The sequence below is a fragment of the Xenopus laevis genome, chromosome 8S, assembly GCF_017654675.1.
Source record: "Xenopus laevis strain J_2021 chromosome 8S, Xenopus_laevis_v10.1, whole genome shotgun sequence".
Classification (NCBI taxonomy): Eukaryota; Metazoa; Chordata; class Amphibia; order Anura; family Pipidae; genus Xenopus; species Xenopus laevis.
This window is the reverse complement of record NC_054386.1, coordinates 7,448,476-7,460,903: the sequence shown is the minus strand read 5'-3', so window position 1 is coordinate 7,460,903 and position 12,428 is coordinate 7,448,476. Positions and strand designations below refer to the sequence as shown.

Genomic DNA, 12,428 nt, shown 5'->3' with positions numbered 1-12,428 from the left:
CGATCGAACGATTAAATCCTTCGAATCGTTCGATTCGAAGGATTTTAATCCATCGATCGAACGATTTGCAATAAATCCTTCGACTTCGATATTCGAAGTATTTCCATTCGGCAGTCGAATATCGAGGGTTAATTAAGTAAATTTGCCCCTTAATCTTAATTTTAGGCTTAAAAGAATATTGGGAGTGGAAACATTGCAGAACACTTTATAGGGAAGCACACAATTCATCTACACAATAAGGGATCTTACTGACGAGCGGTTGAAGCTGCGCTCCCCTGCGTTCTGTTTTTCTGCGTTCAGCCGCAGGGGAGCGCTGGAATAGACGCATTACATTTTTCAAATGGGGCTGTACTCACACAGGCGCGTGTAGGCGCCGAACGCAGGTTGAGACGCAACATGCTGCATTTTTCCTGCGTTCGCCTACACGCGCCTGTGTGAGTACAGCCCCATTGGAAAAAGCTAAATGCGTCTATTCCTGCGCTCCCCTGCGGCTGAACGCAGAAAAACAGAACGCAGGGGAGGGCAGCTTCAATCGCTCGTCAGTAAGAGCCCTTCAACTGCTGCTTTCTTGCAAACCTGTTGGAGGCTTGTAATTAGGGATGCACCGAATCCACTATTCCTTCTCGAACGATTCGGGCGAATACCGAACCACATCCTAATTTGCATATGCATAGGGGTGGGAAGGATAAAAAAAAATTTTCCTTGTTTTGTGACAAAAAGTCAGTTGATTTCCATCCCAGACCCTAATTTGCATATGCAAATTAGGATTCAGATTCGGTTCGCCCAAATCCGAATCCTGCTGAAAAAGGCCGAATCCCGAACCAAATCCTGAACTGAATCCTGGATTCGCTGCATCCCTACTTGTAATAGAATTATATAATTAGAATTAGGCAGAACCACATACCGACTCATCTCAAACAGAAATCGGTCTGCTTTGGCCATGCGATCCAATTCATGCTTGTGCTCTTCTAGCAGGTCTATGTCACTCTTTTCTGGAATAAATTTCAAAAGCTGGAAAAAAACAAACAAAAAATGATAAATTACTAATGGTTCTCAGGTCCCCAGTCAGGAAGGTGCTTAAATGAGCTTACATTAAGGATTCTCCTTGCAAAGTGATTTGAGATCATTTCTAGTCATTTATATACTTTCCTATGAACGTAAACATGAAGTGTCACATACTCTGCGTGTAGTTCCTATACTGGAGACTTTTAGTAATTTATAATTACAAAGCCCAAAAATGAAGGGCAAAGAATATCCTTGTAAATGGCTTAAAGTAAGATCATCGGTTTTAAGTGTTGGTTACTGATGTTACTTGTCTCACATGACTCTCAAACATAATTTGCATATGCAATTTAGGATTCGGTTCGGGGGTTCAAATCCAAAATAGTGGATTTGGTGCATCCCTAATGCTTTGAAAGTGTACTGTATACTATATTATATATATATATATATATATATATATATATATATATATATATATATATATATATATATATATATATATAGTGGTATGGTGACAAAAAGGTCCCCAGTGAAGTCGCCTCTTTTGCAGCCTATTAGCGAGTGAACCCCCACAATATATATATATATATAGATATATAGATATAGATATAGATATAGATATATATATATATATATATATATATATATATATATATATATAGTATACACTTTCAAAATTTGATTCTCCCCAGCTAATGCCACTGTTGCCAAACTATAGCTTGAAAAAATTTGTTTTTCTTGTGTTACAAAAAGTATAGAACATGGGCACACTCCACATAATGCTTCTGCAGACAATCTTTTGAAGAAAACTTCTTTTATTTATGAGATCCCAGCAAACGTTTCGGGGACGTGACCCTTCATCCAGTGCTGGATAGTAGCACTGGATGAAGGGTCACGTCCCCGAAACGTTTGCTGGGATCTCATAAATAAAAGAAGTTTTCTTCAAAAGATTGTCTGCAGAAGCATTATGTGGAGTGTGCCCATGTTCTATACTTTTTGGAATTTAAGGAGACTTTTTGTTTGCAGCAGGGCCTACGTGGAGCACCTTCTGTGAGTAATTAAACAGTTTTTCATACGAAACAAGTAATTACGGGGAATGAGTTTACAAGTTTGGATACTTTTTCTTGTGTTAGTCTAATTGTATTGGATGTCATTTACCTGCTCAAGCATATCCTTTGGCAAATCCTCCTGCTCATCCATCGTTAGAATGGCTCGTTTGATCTCCTCATTTGTCAGCTTTAATCTGCAAGAAAACATAGAAAGGGACTTTTAATTAAACAACGCAATTCTTATATGTTTTTGGGCACCACTATAATGGGATAAAGCAACCAGACATTTTCTTTCACTATACCGATCATAATCGAACATAAAACCAACAAGACTCATCATAGCTCAGACTATACTGCCCTATGTAGCAAATAATTTACTAGTGGGTTCAGTAGAGTAAAAGAAATCCAACAGACCCAACAGTCATGACATGCATGCTGCTAAATTTGTGTCATTAATTGAGGCTTTTTCCAAATAATAGCCGTGTGGAGTTCAATTAGCAACGTCAAACAGGTGTCAATTATGGTCCTTATTGAAGGAAGTAAGGCGGCAAATGCTGTGCTGGTTATAGTGCACTTCTCTCTCTCATGATTAAGTGTTTGTGACACAAAACGCGTCAGGCTGTGGAGACAAAAAACTTTTTTCACTTTTGAACATTTGCCTGGTGGAAGTTCGCCTTATTGAGTGCCTGCTCCATATTGGTTTCGTCAATTCCCAAATGCTAACAAACCCCCAGACAAACCATACCAGGTCACGATCCACAGGGAGCATAGGGCAGGTAGAGTATGACACACACAGGGAGCATAGAGCAGGCAGAGTATGGCACACACAGGGAGATTAGGGCAGGCACAGTATGGCACACACAGGGAGCATAGGGCAGGCACAGTATGGCACACACAGGGAGCATAGGGCAGGCAGAGTATGGCACACACAGGGAGCATAGGGCAGGCACAGGGAGCATAGGGCAGACAGAGTATGGAACACACATGGAGCATAGGGCAGGCAGAGTATGGCACACACAGGGAGCATAGGGCAGGTAGAGTATGATACACACAGGGAGCATAGGGCAGGCAGAGTATGGAACACACATGGAGCATAGGGCAGGCAGAGTATGGCACACACAGGGAGCATAGGGCAGGCACAGTATGGCACACACAGGGAGCATAGGGCAGGCAGAGTATGGCACACACAGGGAGCATAGGGCAGGCAGAAGTATGACACACACAGGAAGCATAGGGCAGGCAGAGTATGGCACACACAGGGAGCATAGGGCAGGCACAGTATGGCACACACAGGGAGCATAGGGCAGGCAGAGTATGGCACACACAGGGAGCATAGGGCAGGCAGAAGTATGACACACACAGGGAGCATAGAGCAGGCAGAGTATGGCACACACAGGGAGCAAACGGCTATTATAGCCATTATAAGGATTTTGAGCATTATTCACTTTTTTAACACCCTGCTATTATTCTGAACAAAACTGTATACTGCCCTGCAATCTCTCTAATGTGCAGCAATGAGTTGTGTATACTTTGTATTAAAAAGGCTTATATAAATAATCTACATGTTTGCTATGTGTAATATATTTAGTGCCGTTACTTAACATATAGGTCTATGTGGCTTGTCATGTCACTAATGAAGGTATTATTAATAAAAAAAAAAAGTGCGGGTGAAATATAATTTCTGTAGGTCACCTTGCTGTTGTCATGATATTCTACAGGAATTCTAGAACTCTCAGAAGCAAGTGTTAACATGTAAGAGAAATGTGTACTAGTTGTCAATCTAATGCTTGAGCTTTCCCAGCTGCTGATAACCACAGCTTCTGGTATTTATGGCTACGGTGGCCTAGTGGTACTGAAAATGATTTGCGTTTCAGTTTATCAAAAGGCAGATCAATGAAAAAACAAAAAACTTTAGAATAAACCCTTAGCGGTTTCATTTTTGCAACCTGACAAATCGTAGCTTTTTGCACAATGTTTCTGCTTAATCACATTCAATGTATGTATATGCTATTGTTTGTAATATAGATACTGTATACTGTTGTGTATATGTTTGAAATATATAAAAGCATTTTATAGCATTTGCATATACCATGGCGTGCTACATTTACTAAGTTGTGCACTGGGCTATTCTAGAAGTCATTTTGCATCCAGCCCATTTCATTAAAATATATATTGGAATCTAGAATTCATATGAAACCTTGTACAGCACAATGCGACTCAAACATTCTCACTGCTCTTTTCTTCTTGGCTTCTGTTTGCCAACTGCACGGCACATAAAAGGGAAGGATACACACCCCGTATATATTTTTGGTCAAGTTTCAGCATAAGCACAGATTAATGTATTAATGTGCCAGCATTTAGAAAGTGCTGGGAAGTGCTCCATGGTGACTACTTAAAGATTTTTTTCCTCTGTGTTAAAGGAGAAGCCTGGGAATTGGCTTAATGCAGAACTAAACCTTAAAATGAATGTGGCTAAAAATGCCACATTTTATATATTGAACATTGCACCAGCCTAAAGTTTTAGCTTCTAAATAGCAGCAATGATCCAGGACTTCAAACTTGTCACAGGGGGTCACCATCTTGGAAAGTGTCTGTGACACTCACATGCTCAGTGGGCTCTGATTGGCTGTTGAGGAGCTAAGCTTAGAGCTTGTCACTAATTATCCAGCAGAAAATGAGCTGATGCTACAGGTTTGCTGATTATTAAATTCTGATGCTAATTGCACTGGTTTCTGTGCTGCCATGTAGTAATTATCTGTATTAATTACTAATCAGCCTTATATTGTGACATTTCTATTCTATGTGTACTGTATATTGTGAGTGGGTCCCTAAGCTCAGTAAGTGACAGCAGCACAGAGCATGTGCAGTGAATCAGCAGAAAAGAAGATGGGGAGCTACTGGGGCATCTTTGGAGACACAGATCTTTACTGCTAAAGGGCTGTGGTTGCCTTGGGCTGGTACAGAAGCACAAAACATCATGTACAACATTTCTACCTACTTCTTTCATTAAGCTTTAGTCCTCCTTCAAGCTCAAGAAAATTTGGGTCAGACCCTAATATAAAACAATATGACAACAAAACATACAACATAAAAATACAAACTATCCTGGGCAAGTAGCAGGTCAATATCAAATCCTGAATACTACTCTGTATTAAGATGATTTACAGGCTTCTGTTTCTATGTACTGTGGACATACAGTGACAGGGTAGATGCCATAGCAAAATCACCCACATAACACACATATACACAGTATATAGACTTTCATAAGCCAGTAACCTTGTAATGAGTCAAGAGGAGGAGGTATGATAAACAGTTTTATTGCAAAGTTGCAAAAAGTCTTAGGATTTTGTTTTAAACTCTGTGTGCTCTCCATTGAAAGTTTATTTTATTATTGGATTACATTTTTTAAGCATTAGTAGATTGCAAGTCTTTTTTTTTTTTGCATTAAGTTTAATCAGTACCAACAAAGAACCCAGCAAAAGAGAGGCTGGCAGACACACAAGCTGCAGGTGTAGTATAAATACTGAGTAAATATCTGTAAGAATGCCTGATTCTCTCATATGAATGCACTGCGGAAGAATGTAACTGTGCATTGCCCATTACAAATCTTTATTGGCTCTACCGTTCCAGGCTTTGGCTTGGCATGCAGTGGAAAATAATTTCTGTTGTACGATTACTCAATATGATTACAACTAACACACTTGTGTGCCAAAGAACAGTCTTCTGTGTTTTGTGAAGTACAGGGTCTGGTTTCTTTATGTTATCACCACTTTCTGGTGTTTAAATACGCTCAAAATAGCAGCGTAGATCCATAGCAGTGTAGGACATGTTTCAGCGACCATTCCACTGCCAGAGGGAACAGCAAGGAGGCTGGTTAGTTTTAGATAGGGATGCACCGAATCCAGGATTCGGTTCGGGATTCGGCCAGGATTCGGCCTTTTTCAGCAGGATTCGGATTCGGCCGAATCCTTCTGCCCGGCCGAACCGAATCCTAATTTGCATATATAAATTAGGGGCGGGAGGGAAATCACGTGACTTTTTGTCACAAAACAAGGAAGTAAAAAATGTTTTCCCCTTCCCATCCCTAATTTGCATATGCAAATTAGGTTTCGGATTCGGTTCGGTATTTGGCCGAATCTTTTGCAAAGGATTCGGGGGTTCGGCCGAATCCAAAAAAGTGGATTCGGGGCATCCCTAGTTTTAGAGATGGAATACCTTGCCAAATTATAAATATATGTAAATAATAATAGTTTAAAGAACTGGACACATTAGAATGAGAATCTCTCCCAGTGAACAAGTATATGGCAAATGCTCTATTGGAAAATTATTAAAGGGCAAAAGCATGTGCAAGTTTTCTTATAGCTAGTTGGCACAAGGCATAGCCAACTGAGATTCAAGGGAGTAAAGTACATTGTTCCCTTTGTGCATTGGATCCATGACCACTATCTGTACATCCAAAGAAACCATTCATATAAAGGACATGGTATGAATGTTCTGGGTGCAACTTGCCTATTATCTGCTCCTAAGTAGCAAAGATGAACCAAATTTGTAGTGCTAAATTGTGTCTGTTTCATGTACAATGTGGGTAAAAAACATGGGAGACCATGCTGATTTTTGGGGCCAAGTGCTATACCCCAGTTAGTAAATAATGTCCCAGTCTGTCTGAAAGCTAAGTTTTAGCTAGTGCATGGAAATAATAATAATAATAAGTATTTTTACAATTGAACTCTGGAACCTACCTGTTTTCCTATCCAGGTTCAACTGAGAATGAAAATGCTATTTAAGATAGATTTATCTATTCAGCATCATGAATGAAACATGAATGTAAACACGAGCACCTGAGGAAGGATCACTTTGACCCGAAACATGTAGTGCAATTCAATAAAAGATCACGTGTTTGAGAAGCAAAGGTTCTCCAGAGTGTCATATTGTGAGTTATGAAGATTAGGAAGTTTAGCGACTACCAATTCTGTCTGATGAACCAAATACACTGAGAACCAAAAGGATAGCCTTTACCAACACTTGGATTTTGTACTTTGAATGCAACATGGCTGATTATTAATCAATTGCATGGCTGCTGTCTGTAGCATGTCATCAGAAATAGAATACTTTGATCCCATAGAGCAGCGATCCCCAAACAGTAGCTCGCGAGCAACATGTTGCTCTCTAACGCCTTGGATGTTGCTCCCAGTGGCCTCAAAGCAGGTGCCTAGTTTGGAATTCCTTGCTTGGAGGCAGTGTCGGACTGGGACACCAGGGGCCCACCAAAAAACCTTAGACCAGGGGCCCACTCTCAGTACTATTATTCTTCCTCTCCTCACTCAACCTCTATAGTCTCTTTTCGTTACATATTATAATACTATAATCTATTATTTCCTCTGTTTAGCCTCTTTGTTCTCAATGAAATAGAGAATGGCCATGAAATAGGCCAAATTTTTATCAGCATGAGGGTCCACTGACACCTGGGCCCACCGGGAGTTTTCCTGGTATCCTGGTGGGCCAGTCCGAAACTGCTTGGAGGCAAGTTTTGTTGCATAAAAACCAGGTGTACTGCTATATAGAGCCTCCTGTAGTGCCACCAAATAGTCAATCACAGCTCTTATTTGGCACCCCAGGAAATTGTTGCATGATGCGTGTGTTGCTCTCCAACTCTTTTTATTTTTGAATGTGGCTCACGGGTAAAAAAAGGTTGGGGACCCCTGCCATAGAGCAAGCCAACAACAGAATGAATAAACTGGTATAGTAAGAGGTCATCTTGGGTCGCTGTTGTTGGACACGTGGAGGGCCACAGCCATGCCTGGGTAAGAGGAAACACCGCATACCTTGAGAGGAGAATGTTGCAGTTCTGGGCTCTTCTTCCATCTATTACTGAAAGTTCCTTCACTTTCATTTTTGAACTGAGCGTATCATCAGTACAATCCGTTTCTTTCTGCAAACAGCACAAAAACCATATTTCACTAAACTGTTCAAATAAAAGCAGTTACTGAACTATGATGGCTGGGGCCCGGCGTAAGGCAGAGCAGCTGGACCCCACCCCGGATGCATTTCTCAGTTTGCCTTCACATTGGCTCAAGCGTCCGGAGGGCCCCAAGGGGATACAGTGTGATCACACCCCTCGCACCTCCAGTAGTTCCACCCCTGAATAAAAAGCTAAACTTTTTCAGTGTGTGTGTGTTCTTATCAAAGCAATGCAAACTTGTTAGGACCTACTGATATTTGTTAATGTTGCCTTTAATTGCTCTACTTTAGCTAGGATGTCAGAATCTACAAATACCAAAATCTTTATTTCAACACACTAGTCACAGTGTTGCTGTTAATAATGCTAAAGTTAGAACTAAAACCACAAAACAAACAAAGTTGAAAATATCAGATTTTTTTAAGGCAAAAAACTCAAGTTAATTATGTTATGAAATGCCAAGCAATTATCTCTCAGAGCCACCACCAGAAGGGGGGGGGGGCCTTAGTAAAGTTATCAAACACTTAAATGCCACTTTTCTGGCTAAATTTGCTCACACACATAGTGAGACGCAGTGGATAATAAAAGCACAGATTTAGACAATTAGTACTTGGCCTAAAGACGAGATCGCTAAGGGCCCTTTTAGTAAAATAAGCATTACTATTTATGTAATGATCAGGCAATCATATATTCCAAGCTGCCTGATCAAAATTAGTTTGATCCTACATGGCTATTCAATTTGGCTAATACACTATGAGTATTGGACAATGATTTTCTGGAATTAGGGTGATGTTACAATGAGTACTCTGTTTCCAGATGATGGCCCTGAATGACAGTTTTGCCAATACAGTCTGAACACCAAAACACCAATACTGTACCGGACGCTTAAATGTCTCTCGTCTTGAGGGTCCCTGTGATTTTAAATCAAAAACCTTAATATAACCTTGTTTGCCTTCTGTTTAATAGCAGTTTCACGCTATATATATATATATATATATATATATATATATATATATATATATATATATATATATATATATATATATATATATCAACATTATCGACAGATATGTGCAATAGATATATGCACAAAAAGCATATATATATATATATATATATATATATATATATATGGACTTATGACGTCATGAGGGCGCCAAATTCACAGGTGGGGGAGGGTATTTAATTGGTTACACTGTCTGTGCACAATATCCTTGAGAAAGGTCCCCAGGAGGGACTGAAACGTCGGATTGTGATGTGAGAAATAAAAGTTGTTACACTTTGAAATGAAAATGAGAGTGCGGATCCTCTATTACCTATACATATATATATATACACACACGCAACAGACAGATGCTTTTGTGCATTTTTAGTAGAGCTATGACATCCTGAACCAGTCTGCCTTAAAGGAGAAGGAAAGGTTAAAAGTAAGTAAGCTTTATCAGAAAGGTCTATATAAATTCACCAGTAAACCCTCAAAGTAATGTTGCTCTGAGTCCTCTGTCAAAAGAAACACTGCATTTCTTTCCTTCTATTGTGTACTCATGGGCTTCTGTATCAGACTTCCTGCCTTCAGCTTAAACCTCCTTGCCCCGGGCGTGAGCATGCTCAGTTTGCTCCTCTCCCCCCCTTCTCTGCTGTAATCTGAGCCTAGAGCTATGAGTGAGCAGGGAGAGACTCAGGCAGGAAGTGATGTCACACCAAGCTAATATGGCAGCTGCTATCCTAAATAAACAGAGAGCTTCTTGAGCTTTTTACTCAGGTATGGTAAAACATTCTACAGAATAAATATAGCATTCTAGCTTGCACTAATGCAGTTAATCTATTGGCAATAAAATGCCTCCATAGCTTTCCTTCTCCTTTAAAGAAGTTACAAATTCCTGTCAATGGGTTTAAGAGAGTAAAAAATTATAAGGAATATCAGGCAGTGGACTTTGCTTCTGAGATGTATGTCAGCTGTCTATTCTCTTGTTGTAGAAGGTATGCAATCTGTCTGGTTCCCTGCACTGGAACACAGGAAAAATCCCTGGAGGACCAACATTATTCAGCTCGCCATGCGAACAAAATTACATATATAGGAAAACAAAAGTTTAACAGTAACTTGGGTTACTGGTCAACTCAGGTTACAAATAACCAAATACATTTTCTCAAGATCTACACCTTGCCAAAAACGAATGATAATTGAAAATTGATTAATGCAGATTAAAGCACAGGCGGCTATCTCCTTTTCATTAACCAGTAGCCCTGGCTAGTAGCCATTTGGCTGGAATTAAAGCAGAAGCTTACTCACCTGTTTGATGCTGTTATTCATGAAGAAATCCTGAAGTCATATCACAAGCATTGGAAAAGGCAATCATTGCGTGCAATTCAGCGGTCACAGCAAATAAGAGGAGATAGAAAGTAGCCAAAGCAAAGTCAGCAAAGATTCATGGTACATATCAGAGTGGCTTGCAGCAGAGAGAGGCATGAGGCTACAACCAAACACTTGCTCAAGCGCAACAATACCATCATTGAGCTGAATAGTGAAAGCATGCAAATCAACTGCATATCATGAAAACATTCAATGGAACTGCTCTTATATACAAAGGACATGCTACAGATCATATATGTAATAATGATGCCAATAAATAGCCATGCACCTACAACCTGGGACTGCTTAAAGGGATACTGTCATGGGAAAAAAATAATTTTTCAAAATGAATCAGTTAATAGCAGCAGAATTCTGCACTGAAATCCATTTCTCAAAAGAGCAAACAGATTTTTTTATATTCAATTTTGAAATCTGACATGGGGCTAGACATATTGTCAATTTCCCAGCTACCCCAAGTCATGTGACTTGTGCTCTGATAAACTTCAATCACTCTTTACTGCTGTACTGCAAGTTGGAGTGATATCACCCCCTCCCTTCCCCCCCCAGCAGCCAAACAAAAGAACAATGGGAAGGTAACCAGATAACAGCTCCCTAACACAAGATAACAGCTGCCTGGTAGATCTAAGAACAACACTTGATAGTAAAAACCCATGTCCCACTGAGACACATTCAGTTACATTGAGAAGGAAAAACAGCAGCCTGCCAGAAAGCATTTCTCTCCTAAAGTGCAGGCACAAATCACATGATATGGGGCAGCTGGGAAATTGACAAAATGTCTAGCCCCATGTCAGATTTCAAAATTGAATATAAAAAAAATCTGTTTGCTCTTTTGAGAAATGGATTTCAGTGCAGAATTCTGCTGGAGCAGCACTATTAACTGACTCAATTGGAAAAAAACATTTTTTCCCATGACAGTATCCCTTTAAGTGCAACATTTTGTATTCAATCTACTGTGAAACTACAAAATGTGGAGTTGGAGAGTTGTAGTTCCCCAACAGCACACTGACAATAGGTCTATTAAAATATAGATTGGAAGTGTGCAGGTTTTCTTCGTGTAGCATGCTGGAACATTCCCATAAAGCAACAGGCTAAGATTTGCAGCCCTGTCCAGCATGAAGACTGCTGATGAACTGCAATATATTCTGTAAGAAACACTGGATTCAGTGGGAACCAGTAGGTGACAGATTCTGCCCTGGTTTCTATGAAGCAGCAAAGTAAAGAAATGCCATATTCCCTCTCATGATGATTAACAGCAAAGGACAGACTCTTTCTGTACTTGTATTATGTTATGGAAGCTGTCCAATAAACCAAGAGGCTCTACTAATGCTCGAGATAGATGCCAGTCTGCACTGTATCCCACAAAGCAACATGTCAGAGACACATGCAATAACATGACAGTTGCCAATGAAGTGGTGCCATGATAAGTCTTACAGTTATCTAACATCATTATAATAAAAAAATGTTGTTGCAGATACAGCAACTTGATATCTCCCAAAGATCAAAATGGACCATTACCTGTTGTCTTTGGTAAGCAGAGAAAGTGCGTTCGATATCTTCTAGATCTAAAATCTTGAATACTTTTGAGTCATCAAGATCAATCCAAAGAGTCCCCTCCAGCTTGTTCTGTAATTCAACCAAAAAACTCCATTTGTTACATTATTCAAGACCTAAAGGGAAACTACAGGTATGGGACCTGTTATCCAGAATACTCGGGACTTGGAGTTTTCCGGATAATGGATCTTTCCGTAATTTGGGTATTCATGCCTTATGTCTACTAGAAATTCATGTAAACATTAAATAAACCCAATAGGCTGGTTCCAATAAGGATTAATTATATCTTAGTTGGGATCAAGTACAAGCTACTGTTTTATTATTACAGGGAAAAAGGAAATCATTTTTAAAAATTTGGATTATTTGGATAAAATGGAGTTTCTGGATATCGGGTTTCCGGATAAGGGATCCTATACCTGTATCACCAAATGCTGGCCTAATGAAATGTGCTGAGGCTATTTTTGTTTTTTTTCCTTATTTATATTTAAATTAGCGATGC

At 39.7% G+C, this 12,428-nt stretch overlaps 1 protein-coding gene across 6 annotated transcripts in view; it reads right to left on the bottom strand.

Moving 5' to 3' along the window:
- daam1.S (dishevelled associated activator of morphogenesis 1 S homeolog) overlaps nt 1-12,428 on the bottom strand; it is a 123,310-nt gene that overhangs the window by 16,820 nt on the left and 94,062 nt on the right. For 4 of the 6 annotated variants that reach the window (XM_041574480.1, XM_041574478.1, XM_041574479.1 and 1 more), the window contains 6 exons: nt 11,894-12,001; nt 10,298-10,327; nt 8,886-8,918; nt 7,874-7,980; nt 2,161-2,245; nt 905-1,011 (listed from right to left, as the gene is read on the bottom strand). In XM_041574480.1, the coding sequence (XP_041430414.1) occupies nt 905-1,011; nt 2,161-2,245; nt 7,874-7,980; nt 8,886-8,918; nt 10,298-10,327; nt 11,894-12,001 (470 nt within the window). The remainder of the gene's footprint in view (nt 1-904; nt 1,012-2,160; nt 2,246-7,873; nt 7,981-8,885; nt 8,919-10,297; nt 10,328-11,893; nt 12,002-12,428) is intronic. The other 2 variants (XM_018232276.2, XM_041574481.1) reach the window with 2 other exon arrangements.